This window comes from Gymnoscopelus braueri (genome assembly GCF_963280865.1).
Source record: "Gymnoscopelus braueri genome assembly, chromosome: 3".
Lineage (NCBI taxonomy): Eukaryota > Metazoa > Chordata > Actinopteri > Myctophiformes > Myctophidae > Gymnoscopelus > Gymnoscopelus braueri.
Window position 1 is genome coordinate 48,715,584 of NC_137612.1, and position 18,098 is coordinate 48,733,681.

At 39.0% G+C, this 18,098-nt stretch overlaps 2 protein-coding genes across 2 annotated transcripts in view; one reads left to right on the forward strand and one right to left on the reverse strand.

Annotated features, from left to right (window-relative positions):
• The window catches only part of LOC308082006 (uncharacterized protein), a gene marked incomplete at its 3' end in the record, with an annotated part of 45,367 nt that extends 38,198 nt beyond the window's left edge, over positions 1-7,169 (forward strand). The window contains exon 6 of the mRNA XM_080423616.1: positions 7,132-7,169. Within this exon, the coding sequence (XP_080279742.1) occupies positions 7,132-7,169 (38 nt within the window). The remainder of the gene's footprint in view (positions 1-7,131) is intronic.
• The window catches only part of mtss1 (MTSS I-BAR domain containing 1), a 745,180-nt gene that overhangs the window by 152,703 nt on the left and 574,379 nt on the right, over positions 1-18,098 (reverse strand). The window lies entirely within an intron of this gene.

Sequence of the window (18,098 nt, forward strand, 5' to 3'; positions counted from 1 at the left end):
GTGTAGAAATTACAAGCACACGATATCATGCATAGAAAATAGTTTATTTAAATCAAATTGTGTGTGTAGAGTACCACAGAATAATGTCTTAATGTTGACACAAAACTTCAATATCAAAGATTTAACTCAACAGTTACTTGTATAACAAAATTAAATCAAATGGTACCACAGATTGTTAATCTTAACACAAAACTCCAATATTAAAGTACTTTTGTTTGAAATTAAATTAAATGGAAATTACAATTAATCAACATAAATTAAGAACAAATGGCAAAATGTCTCTTGCAATGTGCACATTCAAATGGAAGATATTCTGAGGATAACTTAAACATTGACCTTTTTAAATTAAAAGGAAATAAATATAACAAATTAACAAAAATAAATCCAAATGTCTCTTGCAATGTGCACATTAAAATGGAAGATCTTCTGAAGATAACGCATTTTCCCCATCAAAGCAAAATAAAACAAATTCAACACCTTTTTGTGTGTGGGGTAGAGAGAAGTGGTGTGGAAAATGAGAACAATTAATTTATTGTAATGCTTATATGTTTACCCTTTGGTGCTGTTTTTGGAAACAAAAAGATATTGAGAATAGAAGCTGAACACTAAAAACATTTCCCACAGAGGCCTAAAGTAGTTATCCGTACTTCTGAGTGACGGCGAGCCATGCAACTCGTTGAGTGGGCTGCTTTTCTTCCTTAGCCCAGCCAAGTCCTCACATATAAGGCATTGGATCCCACTGTTTGCATGGTGGTCCCACAGTGCTGATGAAGAGGAGGTTTGCTGCATTTTTTGTTATCAATTGTGTGTTCTACCGTGTTACGCTGTATACGCTGTATACAGTGCAGATTTTTTTGTAAATAAACGTATACAGTCTAATAACTATTTCATCCATTGAAAACGCGCTAGCATATCGCGCATGTTGTGCAGGGAATAATTATCGTATACCCTCCGAAAAAAACTAGAACACACCACTGGCGTTGTTGTGCCACATAGTGTATTAGTTTATTCTGGACCTGGCTTTTTTCGCATCCCGTGGGGGAACATCAGTTTTTCTGTTGACAGCTTCACCCAGCTGAGTGCTGTCAACAGAGGAGCGCAGAGGGGGGAGCAGTTAGGGGTTAATGTACTTTGTTACTGTTCACCACTGATATAAAGCCTAAACATATACACACATGCTGCACATACTCATATTGATAGCATTTAGAAGTTCTGTGTAGGAATCATACACGGCACCTTCAACACCTCATTTGATATGACCAACAATGTAATGCAATAACATCTCTATGTTTTTTGTTACCATTGCTGCTATTCTTGATGATTTGTTTTGTTTTTATATTGTATAGTATTACTGCTGCAATGTTGAGGAACAGAAACTCTTGATAGTTTTATTTGTGTTCTGTTACAATTATGTATAATCTTGAATTCTTGAATCTTATAAGCCTTCAAACTGACACAAATCAGTTGCGATTCTGTCGAAATGGTCACAATTCAGTTGCGATTCTGTCAAAATGGTCACGAATCAGTTTCTGTTGAACAAGTTCCTGTAAACCGGATTATGGAGGATGGGCTGTACAGTGACAGCGCTGCAAGCACTGACACCACTCCCTGACTGCTCACTCACGTCAGAAATCTTCGATGTTACCGGCAAATATCTTGTCCTTTTCAAGAGCATTTTGTCTGCAGATACAGTACGTATTTTATATTACATTTTTGTTGACGTATCTAGAGGTATGTTGACATTTGTGGAATTTATAATCTAAAGTATAGAATTTATTGAGTTTTCTCAATTTCATTCATGAATTGGATGAAAAGTAACAGGCGATCACGTTTTCTATCTTCTATTGTACTGCGTTCTTTTGAATTGCAAGACATTATGTTTAAAGGAACACTTCACCCATTTTCAACCTTATCTTCATATAATTGGTCCTCACTAATGCTCATTATAAGATGGTACAATTTACATCTACTCACTCATTAGTTAGTGGACTCATTAGTGGGCTGTGGACAGTTCAGAAACCAGCCTACCAGTGACATCATCAATGACGATTCCAAACTAATAGAAACTCCAGACTTTCCCTTCCTGAAAAGTTAGCATGCTATAATAGAAGCCATTGTTCTTGCATTAATAAAAAATAAAATAAAAAGTTGGACATCTTTTCTGAAATGTCCTAACCTGCCTATCGATAATGTCACTGGTAGGCAGGTTTCTGAACGGTCTACAGCCCTCCTCTGAGACACAAGTAGACAGAAATGGTACCATATTATATTGAGCATTAGTGAGGAGTCTGAGGACCAATTATATGAAGATAGGTTGAAAACGGTCCTTTAAGATTATGACTGCTATCCTGTATGTGTTTGTTTTGCAGGTTAACCCTTTTTAAAACGTCCTGATGGCCAGTAAACCTGAGAGTGCAGATCCCCCATTCAACGCCAGATCAACAGTGTGGAAATATTTTCGTGTTATGGTAAGGCGTGGCAAGCGTCACGATACACAAACAATTTGTCAGTTGTGTCACACAATAGTTCCTCGGCCGGCAGGCAGCACTTCAAATATGCGAGGACACATCAAAACTCATCATCCTGACATTGATCTCAGTGGCAAACTAAAGAAACCCCACCAACAGGTACAGTAACTTTCATGGGGGAGAAAAATATACAATGGGTGTGCGTCTTTGACAGCTTTAAACTATAAATGATCAATATATTTTATTCAAGAAATAAACCATGTTTAATTCATGCTCAGTCTTCATTAACATTGACTGCCAGAGTTTTTTCAAAAAGTCTGTAGCCTCTGCCAGGGTTTTGACCGATTTTGGTACCTTTTCGCATAGCCACAGAATATTTTTCTCCAGTATGATTGATCCCAGATAATTTCTAATCACAGATGAGATTCAGGTGTGGTTTCACAAATGTCAACGAGGTCAATTTGACCTTGTTGTCATGTGTTGTTTGATGTTTGAAAATAGCTCAAAACCAGTAGTTTCAAACCAAAAAACATTGTGAATTGTTTGTCCGTTTCAATTTTAACATTAACATTTTGACACAGAAAAGGTGTCAATCTTAAATAATTAGAGAATCTTTTTAGATTTTTTTTTTTTTTTAAAGTGTTTTTTTTTTTTTTTTTTCAAAGACGTTTTTAAACGTCTTTGGCAGGCAATAGCTGAAGGCCCAAAGACGTTTATAAACGTCTTTGGCAGTTAAGTTAAAGAGATACACTTATTGTTACCCCGCTAAATAAATGTAAGGCAGACCAAAGTGTAGGTTATAAAAATAGCAAGTATTTATTATAGAAAAGCTTACAAAAATGGTACTTTCATTTAATTGCATATATATAAATGGTTAAAAGTGTTGGATCAAATATAATGGGAAAAGACTGGTACAAAAGAGTAAAGTAAATCAAACATAAATCAAAGGGAAAAGGAACAGCGGTCCTTAAAGTGCCGCTTGTTCTTAAGGTGGACCATATAGCTCTTAAGTTTAAACTCAGTGGTTTCACACAGGCAAAACCTCCCTCTCAACAGGTTATACACACACACACCACAGAACAGGCCCCGTCTCCACCTGTATCTGAGCAATGACATTATACATGCAAGTTAAACACAGTGTTACACAAACGAACCACGCACATATCAAGCCTTGTTCACCTTTGCACATACATATACTCACATTTCTTCCATTTAAATGCCTACATGTACTGTAGCTGAAGCAGCCACACCCCAAACAATGGACCAGCCCAACAGTACAGTGGCACAGACCTGACAATATAAAAACATTTCATTGTAGACCATACAAAATACAACAGTAAAAGCGAGGATACAAAACAGAACCAAACAAACAGGCTTACCGGTTAACAGGTCAGTACTCAAACCTCCCTCTCAACAACATACCGGCAGTGTTGTGAGGACCCACAGATTATCGACCTGTTCGCTGCCTGTTCAGAACCCTCTTAAATATGCGTCTCACTCAGGACGTCATTCAGGTACTCCCTGTACTCTACTACCCTTTAGGGGCTACATTATGATAAAACACAACAAAAATCTGGCTTCTGGAACGAAACTCTTCAAATGCTTTAGCTTAATTATGCTGCCACCAATCTGTTAGTACTAGTTGTATCTGCATATTTGTTATTTCTCCTGAATTTAGTGGCAGATGTGGAACAATTGATGGTGCAAAGAAATACAGTCTAAAGTTTGACTGTATTTCTTTAAACTATCAATTGTTTAGACTCTAAACATTATCTTGTGCCACAACTTGCTAGGACAGAAAAGCTGCCAGCAAGGTTTTGGTTTGGCACTTGTAGCTCATGCCACACATGCAAAACCCAGCCCCATTCCCCTATGTAAAATCTTGCAGATAATGTCATTAGCAATGTGTAGATTTTATTGTTCCCGAGGGGAAATTCCTTTCCAAGGCACTCTAAGTATCAGACAACAGTAGGCCTATATACAATAGCACACAGTAACGGTATGTGATGACAGACCGCAGTACACACTCAGACCTTTTCTGCAAGGCCTGTTTTTTAACCACATGAACCCCTAGCATCATAGGTGAACATTCAATGAAACTGGTGAACATTCTGCAAAAATAGCAGCTCTACAAGCTCACGTGTCACAACGTGGCCTTGCTTTTCAGCAAGGTCTGTTTTTAAGCCACATGAACCCTAGTGTCCTTATTCTGGACCTGTCATAATAGATTTGCGAAAATAGACAAATATTTGGCAAAAATAGCAGATCTGCTAATTTAGCTTTTTGACAAACAACAAAGTAGGGTGTAAGTGGTTAAATTTACACAGAAAATTGGTAGTTTAAATCTTTATTAAAATGATGTACTGTTTCCATAGTATGTGTACAGTGATTGACAGCATGCACGAATAGGCGAACACGCATTGAACATGCAACCAAATTCACGTGAATGATGAAGCAACGTAAACATATCTTAGCATCCTGTGTTAATATATTCTATGCTCTGTTGATGAATTGAATACATAGGACCACAATGGAAACAAGTCGTCAGGAGTGGACTTTTTTGTGTTGGCCTTTTAGCCTAAACGTTTTACTGTCTGTCTGTCAATCAATCAAACAAACAAACAAACAAACAAACAAACAAACAAACAAACAATCAATCAATCAATCAATCAATCAATCAATCAATCAATGTGTCTTTCTTTCTTTCTTCAGTGACAGTTACACACCCCCTCCACCAGGTTGCGAAAGGTATTATGGCAACAATTCCTTGACCGTGTAATGCGCATGTGTGAAACATGTTGCCCCGGAAGTACTGAGTGAGTGCGTGTTATGAGAATAACTATTGGTTTACAGTGACACGTTAAACGCACCATAGAATTGGTCAGCCTGGTCATAACCCGATATATTATAACTCATTGCGGTGAAAAACGTGTCATAAAGGAGTTTATAAACGTGTGAAATGGAGTCTGTACGGCTGAAGATAAATGAACACATGACGTCGGTGGGAGAGGAGATATTGTGTGTTTTGGACAAACAGCGTGGTGCTGATGTTTGTTGTGTGAAGCTCGTCAGAGTGCTTGTGTTGGAGCGCCTCAGTGCGGCTGCAGAGTTCATGTGCAACCTCTTCCATAAAGAGATAGAGACACTAGAAAATCTGCTGGAGAAACAAAACAAACTGCTGGACATTGATTTTGATATGGACATCGATCTACACACTGCAGGTATGTCTGTTACACACACAACACCAAACTACACACTGCAGGTATGTCTGTTACAACACAACATTAGCCCCTTTCGTAACCCTGTATACCTTTTTTGTAATTGGGAAGGCGGTATCCAGGGTCCCTTGAAAGTCAATGTCTTCTCCCATTCACCGTAGCCCCGCCCCGGCCCCGGGGCTTCTTTCACTATACATTAGAAGAGTTGGGAGCAACGGTCTCAGTGGCTTGCCTTGTTAATCACTAGATTGCAACTCCCTCCTTGCTGGTGCCCCGGCGTCTGCCATCAGACCTCTGGAGCTTGTTCAGAAAGCTGCGGCTCGTCTGGTGTTCAACCACCCCAAGTTCTCCCACACAACTATCCTTCTCCGTTCTCTACACTGGATCCCCGTAGCGGCTCGCATCCAGTTTAAAACCCTGGTGCTAGCCTATAGGGCAGTGAAAGGAACAGCTCCTTCTTACCTCCGGGCTATGATCGATGCTTACACCCCTGCCTGACCACTTTGGTCTGCCGCCTTGGGGGCGACTGGTTGCCTCGTCGCTCAGTGGTTCTACTGGCCGATCTACACGGTCACAGCTTTTTTCTGTTCTGGCCCCACAGTGGTGGAATAAACTCCCCACTGATGTCAGGACAGCTGCCCATCACTGCCCATCTTTCACCGCAGGCTGAAAACCCACCTCTTCAGGAAACACTAGCCTTCGTCTTTGCCTTGCCTACTTGTTGTTAACTAGTTGTACGAGCTCTTGTTTTCTTGTTTTATTGGATCTTGTTTATTCAATACACTTATTTGTTTTAGCTCTTGCTCATTTGATTTTTCTATTTGTCTCATCTGTTAAAGAAAGTAGGTAGCTGATATATTGCACTTTTACCTTAGCACTAGGTATACTCTTTTAGTTGCTTGTTTTAGAAGAGAATGCACTTAGTAGTTTCGTTCCCTACCGATGTTGAATGCACTTATTGTAAGTCGCTTTGGATAAAAGCGTCTGCTAAATACCTGTAATGTAAATGTAATGCAATTATACAACAGTGTTGCGTTGTTGGATGCAATAAGTGTTCAGACGTTGGAGTTAAAATGTACTCATTTTCAACTTGGAAGCAAAGCTACGGAGATCAGATGTCGCATGTCGGAGATATCAGATAAACGTCGTATGGCTTGGGTGTCAGCCTTAAAACAAAATAACATAACCTTCAACAACATTCCCAAACACATGTAGGCTCTCTACAGTACCTGTGCTCAAACGAGCATGACAGCACACACTCAAAATGTAAGTCTCACAAAGCAGAGCCCCGTTTAAGTGGCTAGTGGCTAGGCTAGCAGAAGTTTGCGGCCATAGTAGCTACATTTGGCATATTTTTTTTATTTATTTCAATCGAATATGTTAAATACAATGAGATTTTAAGTTAAGTTAGGTTTTGTTTCTCTATTTGTTTCTCTATGTGTCAGTCTGGGAAAAGTTGTCTAACGTGGCTCACGGTGGCTGAGTAAACAGGGTCGGTCTGTCTGTCTGTCTGTCAGAGACGGACCCCAGGACAGAGATAACATTCGCAGAAAGGTTGTTATTTTGAGAGAGAAATGTCCTGCAATATGAATACATTTTGTCTTGTTTTGATGGTAACTGTTGTATAATCGCAATATTACACTAGGGAGGGTGGCTTTATCATATTATTGACACCGCCGTCCTTATTTACAACTGTCGTCACAATCATAGCAATAAAGGCGGTGACCGGAACTACGTCATTTTGGGCAAGTCGCCACCCTAATCCTGTTCCCTGTAGAGAGACGGACAGAGGCTATTGTGTGAAAAATCACTTGACAATGTTTTTAAACATCACCAATAAAAAGCCTACAAATGACACTATGTGTCTGTACCAACATCCATGGACAGAGGGGCAATAATGACACTTGACAAGAAAAATAACACTGCAAACTGTCAAGCGACTAGGATAAATAACACTGCAAACTGTTAAGAGACTAGGATAAATAACACTTCAAACTGTTAAGAGACTAGGATGAATAACACTGCAAACCGTCAAGAGACTAGGATAAATAACACTGCAAACTGTTAAGAGACTAGGATAAATAACACTGCAAACTGTTAAGAGACTAGGATGAATAACACTGCAAACTGTTAAGAGACTAGGATGAATAACACTGCAAACTGTTAAGAGACTAGGATAAATAACACTTCAAACTGTTAAGAGACTAGGATAAATAACACTGCAAACTGTTAAGAGACTAGGATGAATAACACTGCAAACTGTTAAGAGACTAGGATGAATAACACTGCAAACTGTTAAGAGACTAGGATAAATAACACTGCAAACTGTTAAGAGACTAGGATAAATAACACTGCAAACTGTTAAGAGACTAGGATGAATAACACTGCAAACTGTTAAGAGATTAGGATAAATAACACTGCAAACTGTTAAGAGACTAGGATAAATAACACTTCAAACTGTTAAGAGACTAGGATGAATAACACTGCAAACCGTCAAGAGACTAGGATAAATAACACTGCAAACTGTTAAGAGACTAGGATAAATAACACTGCAAACTGTTAAGAGACTAGGATGAATAACACTGCAAACCGTCAAGAGACTAGGATAAATAACACTGCAAACTGTTAAGAGACTAGGATGAATAACACTGCAAACCGTCAAGAGACTAGGATAAATAACACTGCAAACCGTCAAGAGACTAGGATAAATAACACTGCAAACTGTTGAGAAACTGCGACTTATGTTGTGCACATGGCACAGAAATGACATTGAACACACTTTTTAAAGTACAGACTATATCTAAAACACAGCATGCTAAAAGTTGGGAAGGGTTAAGCAACGGTCATCAACGTGAAGGTACAATAAATTAATATTCTACAAAAAGGGAGGCACTTGAGCATTAGCCTGGTTCCAGACGAATCTGCCTTTGCAAAATTGCATCGCACTTTAGCCCTCGGCAGATTAGGTCTGGCCCCCCTCAATAGAGATTTTTTTCTCTCCCTCCGAAGTCGTGGGGGACCAATCAGGGCCCAGTATCCAAATGTGGGCGGGCTTATCACCTTATTTGGAGCAATGACGTACAAGGAAGCTCTGATTGGTTCGTACAAGGAAGCACTGCTCTGATTGGTTTAGGTCTAACCAATAGAGTCCGTTTGGATCTTTTTGTAACCGCCCCTTGGAAAAAAATCTATCGTTGATAGGGACCAGACTAATATCCACGCAGTGTGTTGTGTGATATTGTCTGGCCACGCGAGGCTACTTGAGCATAGCAACAACTAATAAAATAAAATGAAGGAAAAAGAACAGTGACTGCCCTGCTGACCACAGCCCTGTGCGTCACCAGTTCAGCCTAAAATGTACAAAAACACCAATTAATCACTAAGCATACAACCCATCATCATTACATAATTAATACAATTATACTGGCAAGCCCAATTTCCTACCTCCTAGGCCCGAGGCACATACCAACAGGTAGGAGCTTGGGCTGACCAGGATCTGCTCATCTGGCACTCTCAGGCTTTGCTAAAGCTCTGGGTCCATCTATGTCCTTACTATTAAAGTCCTTATTCATGTCATATTAAAGTCCTTATTATAAAATGCATTATTAATGTCACATCAGAGTCGTTATTATTTAAGTCCTTATTCATGTCACATGAAGTCCTTATTATTAAGTCCATATTCATATCACATCAAAGTCCTTATTTATTGTATTCCTTCATTCCAGGCAAGTGTGTGGACTCCAGTCTGGAGGTGAAGATCAGTTCTCCAGCCAGGACTGTTTCTATTAAACAGGAACCTGAAGACCACCTGGATCTCAGTAAGTTTCAAGCACTCTGCATTTATTTATTTTATTGGAGAAAGTGGGCCGGTACTGAAGGTACCGGCTCACTTCCTCCAATAAAATAAACATTTATCGATATGAATTGATACACGATTCATATAGGTTATCGACTTTAGCGTTAACAATGTGACTACATCGATGCATGGACCCCTGCATCGAACGAAATGTATCGGACAATGGTTCAGTGGTAAAACTATTAATGGGTTCACTGAAGCTTTGCAGTTAATTCTACTTCGGTATTAACTAACCTGCTGTAGAAGACTCACTGAAGTTAATACTTTCAAAATAATAGGGACTGCCTCTGATTCAGATCGTCTCGCATCTTCTATGTGAGTGCTGCAATGTAAACAAACAACAGCCACACTATTTACAGCACAGAGCGCAGTCAGCACACCATCAAATAAAACATTTGGAAGATGTGGGGGAAGAGTAATCTGTTGATACTTTTTCCAGCCACAACTCTGCACTGGTACTGCAGTAGAGGTACAGGATTCAAACCTTTTTATAGCCTCTTTTATAGAGTAATAAAGTACTTATAGAGTAATTGTTTCCTAGACTTCCTGCACGTCCCTGTGTGTAAAGAGGACGTTTCACCTGAAGATGAGCGAAGCCACAGTCTTGTCCAGGAGGAACCACAACCTCCACAGATTAAAGAGGAACAAGAGGAGCTACTTCAAAGACCAGAAGAGGCTGGTGGGTCAATGTTGATATTACTAGCAATGAAAAGTGAAGAAGATGATGAAAACAGAGAGACAGCGCCTGTAGCCAGCACCTCAACTGAATACATGAAAACACAAGCTGATGTAGAGGACTGTGGAACATCCCAACCAACTAGTGATGACCAGCTCCTCTCCTCACACTGTTCTGAATCTGACACTGAAGACAGTGATGAGTGGGAGGAGACTAGGGGAGATCAGTCAGCTTTAAACACACTGAAATCACACTATTGTTTTGATCAAAAGGAAAATCTGAAGAGACACACAATGATTCACACAGGTGAAAAGCCCCTTTCTTGTACAGTTTGTGGTAAATGCTTTGCTGATAAAAGTACTCTAAAAGCACACATGAGGACTCATACAGATGAAAAGCCCTTTTCTTGTACAGTTTGTGGTAAAGGCTGTCGTCAAAAGAAAAATCTTAAAATACACATGATGTCTCATACAGGCGAAAAGCCATTTTCCTGTACAGTTTGTGGTAAAGGCTGTCTTCACAAGGGTAATCTTAAAACACACATGAGGACTCATACAGGCGAAAAGCCATTTTCCTGTACAGTTTGTGGTAAAGGCTGTCTTCACCAGGGTAATCTTAAAGCACACATGAGGACCCATACAGGCGAAAAGCCATTTTCTTGTACAGTTTGTGGTAAAGGCTGTCTTCACAAGGCTAGTCTTAAAACACACATGAGGACTCATACAGACGAAAAGCCATTTTCTTGTACCGTTTGTGGTAAAAGTTTTCTTCAGAAGGGTAATCTTAAAACACACATGAGGACTCATACGGGCGAAAAGCTCTTTAATGGAAGTTAGTCACACACACAGACAAATACAGTATATGACCATTCAGTCTAATCCAGGATAAAGCAGAGGAATCACATAATCTGACAATATCAACATGACTGAATACAATAAACATATTAAATTTACACAGTATCTTGAATTTGGCTTATTGTTTATCTTGTGTATGGATCTTATTTTCTATTCAACGTGATGGCATTTCAAATGCTTTTTTGTTATCTTGTATTATTCCCCCCAGCTCATAGGTTATTATTGGTAGAACAATATGAGCACCATTGTCTCTCCACAGTTATCAGGATAAAAAAAGTCATGTTCATTACTATATTTATTAATATGTAATGCAATAATTATTATGTCCATTGATATGAATGCTATAATGGTGCAGTAAAGTGCTGACAAGCTGCTGGGTTTGTGTAGCAGTTCACTTTGTGTTGACGTGTGTGTTGTTTGGATTGTTCAATTATCATAGTGCATTTTTGGTAGATGCTGAGTCAGTTGAGCTAGTTAGTTTGATTATTTATTTACATTCAACAGAGTTTCGTGTGTTTATTGAGGTGTTTTTCTGAACCCAACCCTTTTATACCTGAGAAAATAAATATTGATACTGCTTTTTGTTTGTTTGGTTTAATAAAGGTTTCACCACTACAGGTCCTCTTTATCATTACAGAAATGTTTTCAATTATGTGTACCCCATAACTATTGTGAACAGTACAGTCATTTTACAGCATGTACTGTATAACTTGTACTTAAGCTATGTACCTACAGTATACTACAGGGTACATGCTGGGAGTAAGTGTTCATTTTCCAGTCTGCATACATTATTATTATTATTATTATTATTATCATTATCATTATAGTTGTGTTGTTATTATACAATAATAATTTTGAATAGTGACTAGCCGTGTTCCACACAAAGTTGTGTCAGTTTTAAACTAGCATACCACCTACTGAAAGTAATGGTCCAGTCAGCGCAGAGAGTCCTGGCCCTTCGGGGCGATCTCAACCAGCTTGAACATTGTCTGAGGTGCTCTCATAGACTTCAATGTTAAAGGAATAACTTTAAGGGAATTGGGAGTTTTTGTCACAATCCTAAGCCAATAATTTTATGACCGGAGAGGAGACTCAAATAGTCTCCTACTGAGTCTCTTATTGACTGATGACCTGGTAGACTGAGTCTTAAATTCCTAAGCCAAATTATTGGCTTAGGAATGCGACAAAAACAAAATAATCTCCATGAATTCAAGGCTTCAAGGCGTGTCTAATTGATAGAAATAAGATTTTTTTTGGGGTGAACTACTTAATGCATGTTTTGTACGTGTAAGTTAAGTAATGTGTATCTAAAGCTTTCAAATAATTGTAGTGGAGTAAAGCATACAATATATTTCTCTGAGATGTAGCGGAGTAAATTTTTAAGATGTAAAGTAAAAGTACTTCACATTAGTACTTAAGGACAGTAATTGAGTAAATGTCACTTTCCACCACTGCATAAAAGCAGCCTATTCCTGGGAAATGGCAAGAGATCATTAGTATTTTAATGTTTCACCTATCAACACACACACACACACACACACACACACACACACACACACACACACACACACACACACACACACACGTTGTGAGTTAAAAGACTTTGTTTGGAAAAAGCTGACATTTTGTATTAATCTGCGTAATTACTAGGCTAGTACTAAAACTGTCAAATAAATGTAATCGTGTAAAACGTACAATATTTGATCTATGAAGCCAAGAGACAAAAACAGTATCTGCAAGCTCAGTTGTGTGCCTTTATTTTGAGTGAAATCTTGCCAGATTTTTTTGACGGTTTTAAGTTTAAACCAGAGAACCTAATTCATTGTTTTGTTTTTATTTCATACTCATTTCCAGATTGATCATTAAAATAAACATTCTCCAAACATGCACGGCCCACTTAACACGGCGGTTGAGCGGCTGCCGTGTTAAGTGGTCAGATGGGTGGGCCGTGAACGCTTTAGAGAACGCTTTGTCAAGTGGGCCCTGATCCAGAAAAGGTTGTGATGGCGTCGTAATGCCTGACTTACGCTCAGGGGTGAAAGTGGCTTGAAGTTCTTCTTGCCGGAACTTAGCCTGAGGCTACGAGCTCAATCCATGGTCTTGAAGGGCGGACCCAAACACAGCCGCCTGGGTTTGTGCGTGGCTTCCTATTGCTTCACCAATCTATGTCCCCGCCTCCCCTCCCCTCCCCCCCTCGGCCTGTGCACGGAGCACGCTGACGTCACCAAATTTAGAGCGACGCCCCTCTGCACTCTGATTGGTTAGGAGATAACAAGGTCCAAGACCATCGTTCCTGCATCGCTCCCCCAGGCTTTTTTTCTTTTGTAACAAAAAAAAAAGCCTGGGTTTCCGAGGCTAGCCGGAACTATACCCCGACCTCCAGCTCCTCAAATCTTTTTTCCTCATTCATGCATCCCTGAGCATCAATTTATTAATGCCTGGTATGGTGTAGAAATTACAAGCACATGATATCATGCATAGAAAATAGTTTATTTAAATCAAATTGTGTGTGTAGAGTACCACAGAATAATGTCTTAATGTTGACACAAAACTTCAATATCAAAGATTTAACTCAACAGTTACTTGTATAACAAAATTAAATCAAATGGTACCACAGATTGTTAATCTTAACACAAAACTTCAATATTAAAGTACTTTTGTTTGAAATTAAATTAAATGGAAATTACAATTAATCAACATAAATTAAGAACATATGGCAAAATGTCTCTTGCAATGTGCACATTAAAATGGAAGATATTCTGAGGATAACTTAAACATTGACCTTTTTAAATTAAAAGGAAATAAATATAACAAATTAACAAAAATAAATCCAAATGTCTCTTGCAATGTGCACATTAAAATGGAAGATCTTCTGAAGATAACGCATTTTCCCCATCATAGCAAAATAAAACAAATTCAACACCTTTTTGTGTGTGGGGTAGAGAGAAGTGGTGTGGAAAATGAGAACAATTAATTTACTGTAATGCTTATATGTTTACCCTTTGGTGCTGTTTTTGGAAACAAAAAGATATTGAGAATAGAAGCTGAACACTAAAAACATTTCCCACAGAGGCCTAAAGTAGTTATCCGTACTTCTGAGTGACGGCGAGCCATGCAACTCGTTGAGTGGGCTGCTTTTCTTCCTTAGCCCAGCCAAGTCCTCACATATAAGGCATTGGATCCCACTGTTTGCATGGTGGTCCCACAGTGCTGATGAAGAGGAGGTTTGCTGCATTTTTTGTTATCAATTGTGTGTTCTACCGTGTTACGCTGTATACGCTGTATACAGTGCAGATTTTTTTGTAAATAAACGTATACAGTCTAATAACTATTTCATCCATTGAAAACGCGCTAGCATATCGCGCATGTTGTGCAGGGAATAATTATCGTATACCCTCCGAAAAAAACTAGAACACACCACTGGCGTTGTTGTGCCACATAGTGTATTAGTTTATTCTGGACCTGGCTTTTTTCGCATCCCGTGGGGGAACATCAGTTTTTCTGTTGACAGCTTCACCCAGCTGAGTGCTGTCAACAGAGGAGCACAGAGGGGGGAGCAGTTAGGGGTTAATGTACTTTGTTACTGTTCACCACTGATATAAAGCCTAAACATACACACATGCTGCACAGTGTGCACATACTCATATTGATAACATTTAGAAGTTCTGTGTAGGAATCATACACAGCACCTTCGACACCTCATTTGATACAATCTGGGAACCCAGAACCAAATAAGAATGAAAAACAGCACCCTCTGCTGTTTGTACTATCTTACTTGGCTCTGGGACAATGGCGACGTAGCACCCGTGCGCAAAGGAAACCAGGGTTTTGGTCTGTCTTCAGCTTTCACTTCCGGTGGTGCCACTATGTTTTCATTCCCACTAACAATATTTCTACACGGAACACTAACACCACTTCTCCCAGAGAACATGGATCGTTTTGGTTATAAGCCCACTTGTTTCTATGATGAAAGAGTAAGTTAAAATGTGAATATCTTTCCGTGGTTTTGTCTGCTCCGCGGACGCTATTGTTAAATTAGTTTGGGTTTGTTTCGAGGGGGAAAGATCGACGGACACGTGAATCCCGCCCACTACATTTGATTGGGTAAAGCGCGGCCTGCTTCCTGATCTGAAGGCACGCCCACTTGTAGCCCAGTGCGTACATGTTATGACGAGCCTTCACGACAGATTCCAACGCAGAGCAGAATCTGTTTTTGAGAGATTACATTTGATATGACCAACAATGTAATGCAATAACATCTCTATGTTTTTTGTTACCATTGCTGCTATTCTTGATGATTTGTTTTGTTTTTATATTGTATAGTATTACAGCTGCAATGTTGAGGAACAGAAACTCTTGATAGTTTTATTTGTGTTATGTATAATAATATTGTGTTATGTATAATCTTGAATTCTTGAATCTTATAAGCCTTCAAACTGACACAAATCAGTTGTGATTCTGTCAAAATGGTCACAATTCAGTTGCGATTCTGTCAAAATGGTCACGAATCAGTTTCTGTTGAACAAGTTCCTGTAAACCGGATTATGGAGGATGGGCTGTACAGTGACAGCGCTGCAAGCACTGACACCACTCCCTGACTGCTCACTCACGTCAGAAGTCTTCGATGTTACCGGCAAATATCTTGTCCTTTTCAAGAGCATTTTGTCTGCAGATACAGTACGTATTTTATATTACATTTTTGTTGACGTATCTAGAGGTATGTTGACATTTGTGGAATTTATAATCTAAAGTATAGAATTTATTGAGTTTTCTCAATTTCATTCATGAATTGGATGAAAAGTAACAGGCGATCACATTTTCTATCTTCTATTGTACTGCGTTCTTTTGAATTGCAAGACATTTATGTTTAAAGGAACACTTCACCCATTTTCAACCTTATCTTCATATAATTGGTCCTCACTAATGCTCATTATAAGATGGTACAATTTACATCTACTCACTCATTAGTTAGTGGACTCATTAGTGGGCTGTGGACAGTTCAGAAACCAGCATACCAGTCATCAATGACGATTCCAAACTAATAGAAACTCCAGACTTTCCCTTCCTGAAAAGTTAGCATGCTATAATAGAAGCCATTGTTCTTGCATTAATAAAAAATAAAATAAAAAGTTGGAAATCTTGTCTGAAATGTCCTAACCTGCCTATCGATAATGTCACTGGTAGGCAGGTTTCTGAACGGTCTACAGCCCTCCTCTGAGACACAAGTAGACAGAAATGGTACCATATTATATTGAGCATTAGTGAGGAGTCTGAGGACCAATTATATGAAGATAGGTTGAAAACGGTCCTTTAAGATTATGACTGCTATCCTGTATGTGTTTGTTTTGCAGGTTAACCCTTTTTAAAACGTCCTGATGGCCAGTAAACCTGAGAGTGCAGATCCCCCATTCAACGCCAGATCAACAGTGTGGAAATATTTTCGTGTTATGGTAAGGCGTGGCAAGCGTGACGATACACAAACAATTTGTCAGTTGTGTCACACAATAGTTCCTCGGCCGGCAGGCAGCACTTCAAATATGCGAGGACACATCAAAACTCATCATCCTGACATTGATCTCAGTGGCAAACTAAAGAAACCCCACCAACAGGTACAGTAACTTTCATGGGGGAGAAAAATATACAATGGGTGTGCGTCTTTGACAGCTTTAAACTATAAATGATCAATATATTTTATTCAAGAAATAAACCATGTTTAATTCATGCTCAGTCTTCATTAAAGAGATACACTTATGATAAAACACAACAAAAATCTGGCTTCTGGAACGAAACTCTTCAAATGCTTTAGCTTAATTATGCTGCCACCAATCTGTTAGGACTAGTTGTATCTGCATATTTGTTATTTCTCCTGAATTTAGTGGCAGATGTGGAACAATTGATGGTGCAAAGAAATAGTCTAAAGTTTGACTGTATTTCTTTAAACTATCAATTGTTTAGACTCTAAACATTATCTTGTGCCACAACTTGCTAGGACAGAAAAGCTGCCAGCAAGGTTTTGGTTTGGCACCTGTAGCTCATGCCACACATGCAAAACCCAGCCCCATTCCCCTATGTAAAATCTTGCAGATAATGTCATTAGCAATGTGTAGATTTTATTGTTCCCAAGGAGAAATTCCTTTCCAAGGCACTCTAAGTATCAGACAACAGTAGGCCTACATACAATAGCACACGGTAACGGTATGTGATGACAGACCGCAGTACACACTCAGACCTTTTCTGCAAGGCCTGTTTTTTAACCACATGAACCCCTAGCATCATAGGTGAACATTCAATGAAACTAGTGAACATTCGGCAAAAATAGCAGCTCTACAAGCTCACGTGTCACAACGTGGCCTTGCTTTTCAGCAAGGTCTGTTTTTAAGCCACATGAACCCTAGTGTCCTTATTCTGGACCTGTCATAATAGATTTGCGAAAATAGACAAATATTTGGCAAAAATAGCAGATCTGCTAATTTAGCTTTTTGACGAACAACAAAGTAGGGTGTAAGTGGTTAAATTTACACAGAAAATTGGTAGTTAAATCTTTATTAAAATGATGTACTGTTTCCATAGTATGTGTACAGTGATTGACAGCATGCACGAATAGGCGAACACGCATTGAACATGCAACCAAATTCACGTAAACATATCTTCGCATCCTGTGTTAATATATTCTATGCTCTGTTGATGAATTGAATACATAGGACCACAATGGAAACAAGTCGTCAGGAGTGGACTTTTTTTGTGTTGGCCTTTTAGCCTAAACGTTTTACTGTCTGTCAATCAATCAAACAAACAAACAAACAAACAAACAAACAAACAAACAAACAAACAAACAATCAATCAATCAATCAATCAATCAATCAATCAATCAATCAATCAATCAATCAATCAATCAATGTGTCTTTCTTTCTTTCTTTCTTCAGTGACAGTTACACACCCCCTCCACCAGGTAGCGAAAGGTATTATGGCAACAATTCCTTGACCGTGTAATGCGCATGTGTGAAACATGTTGCCCCGGAAGTACTG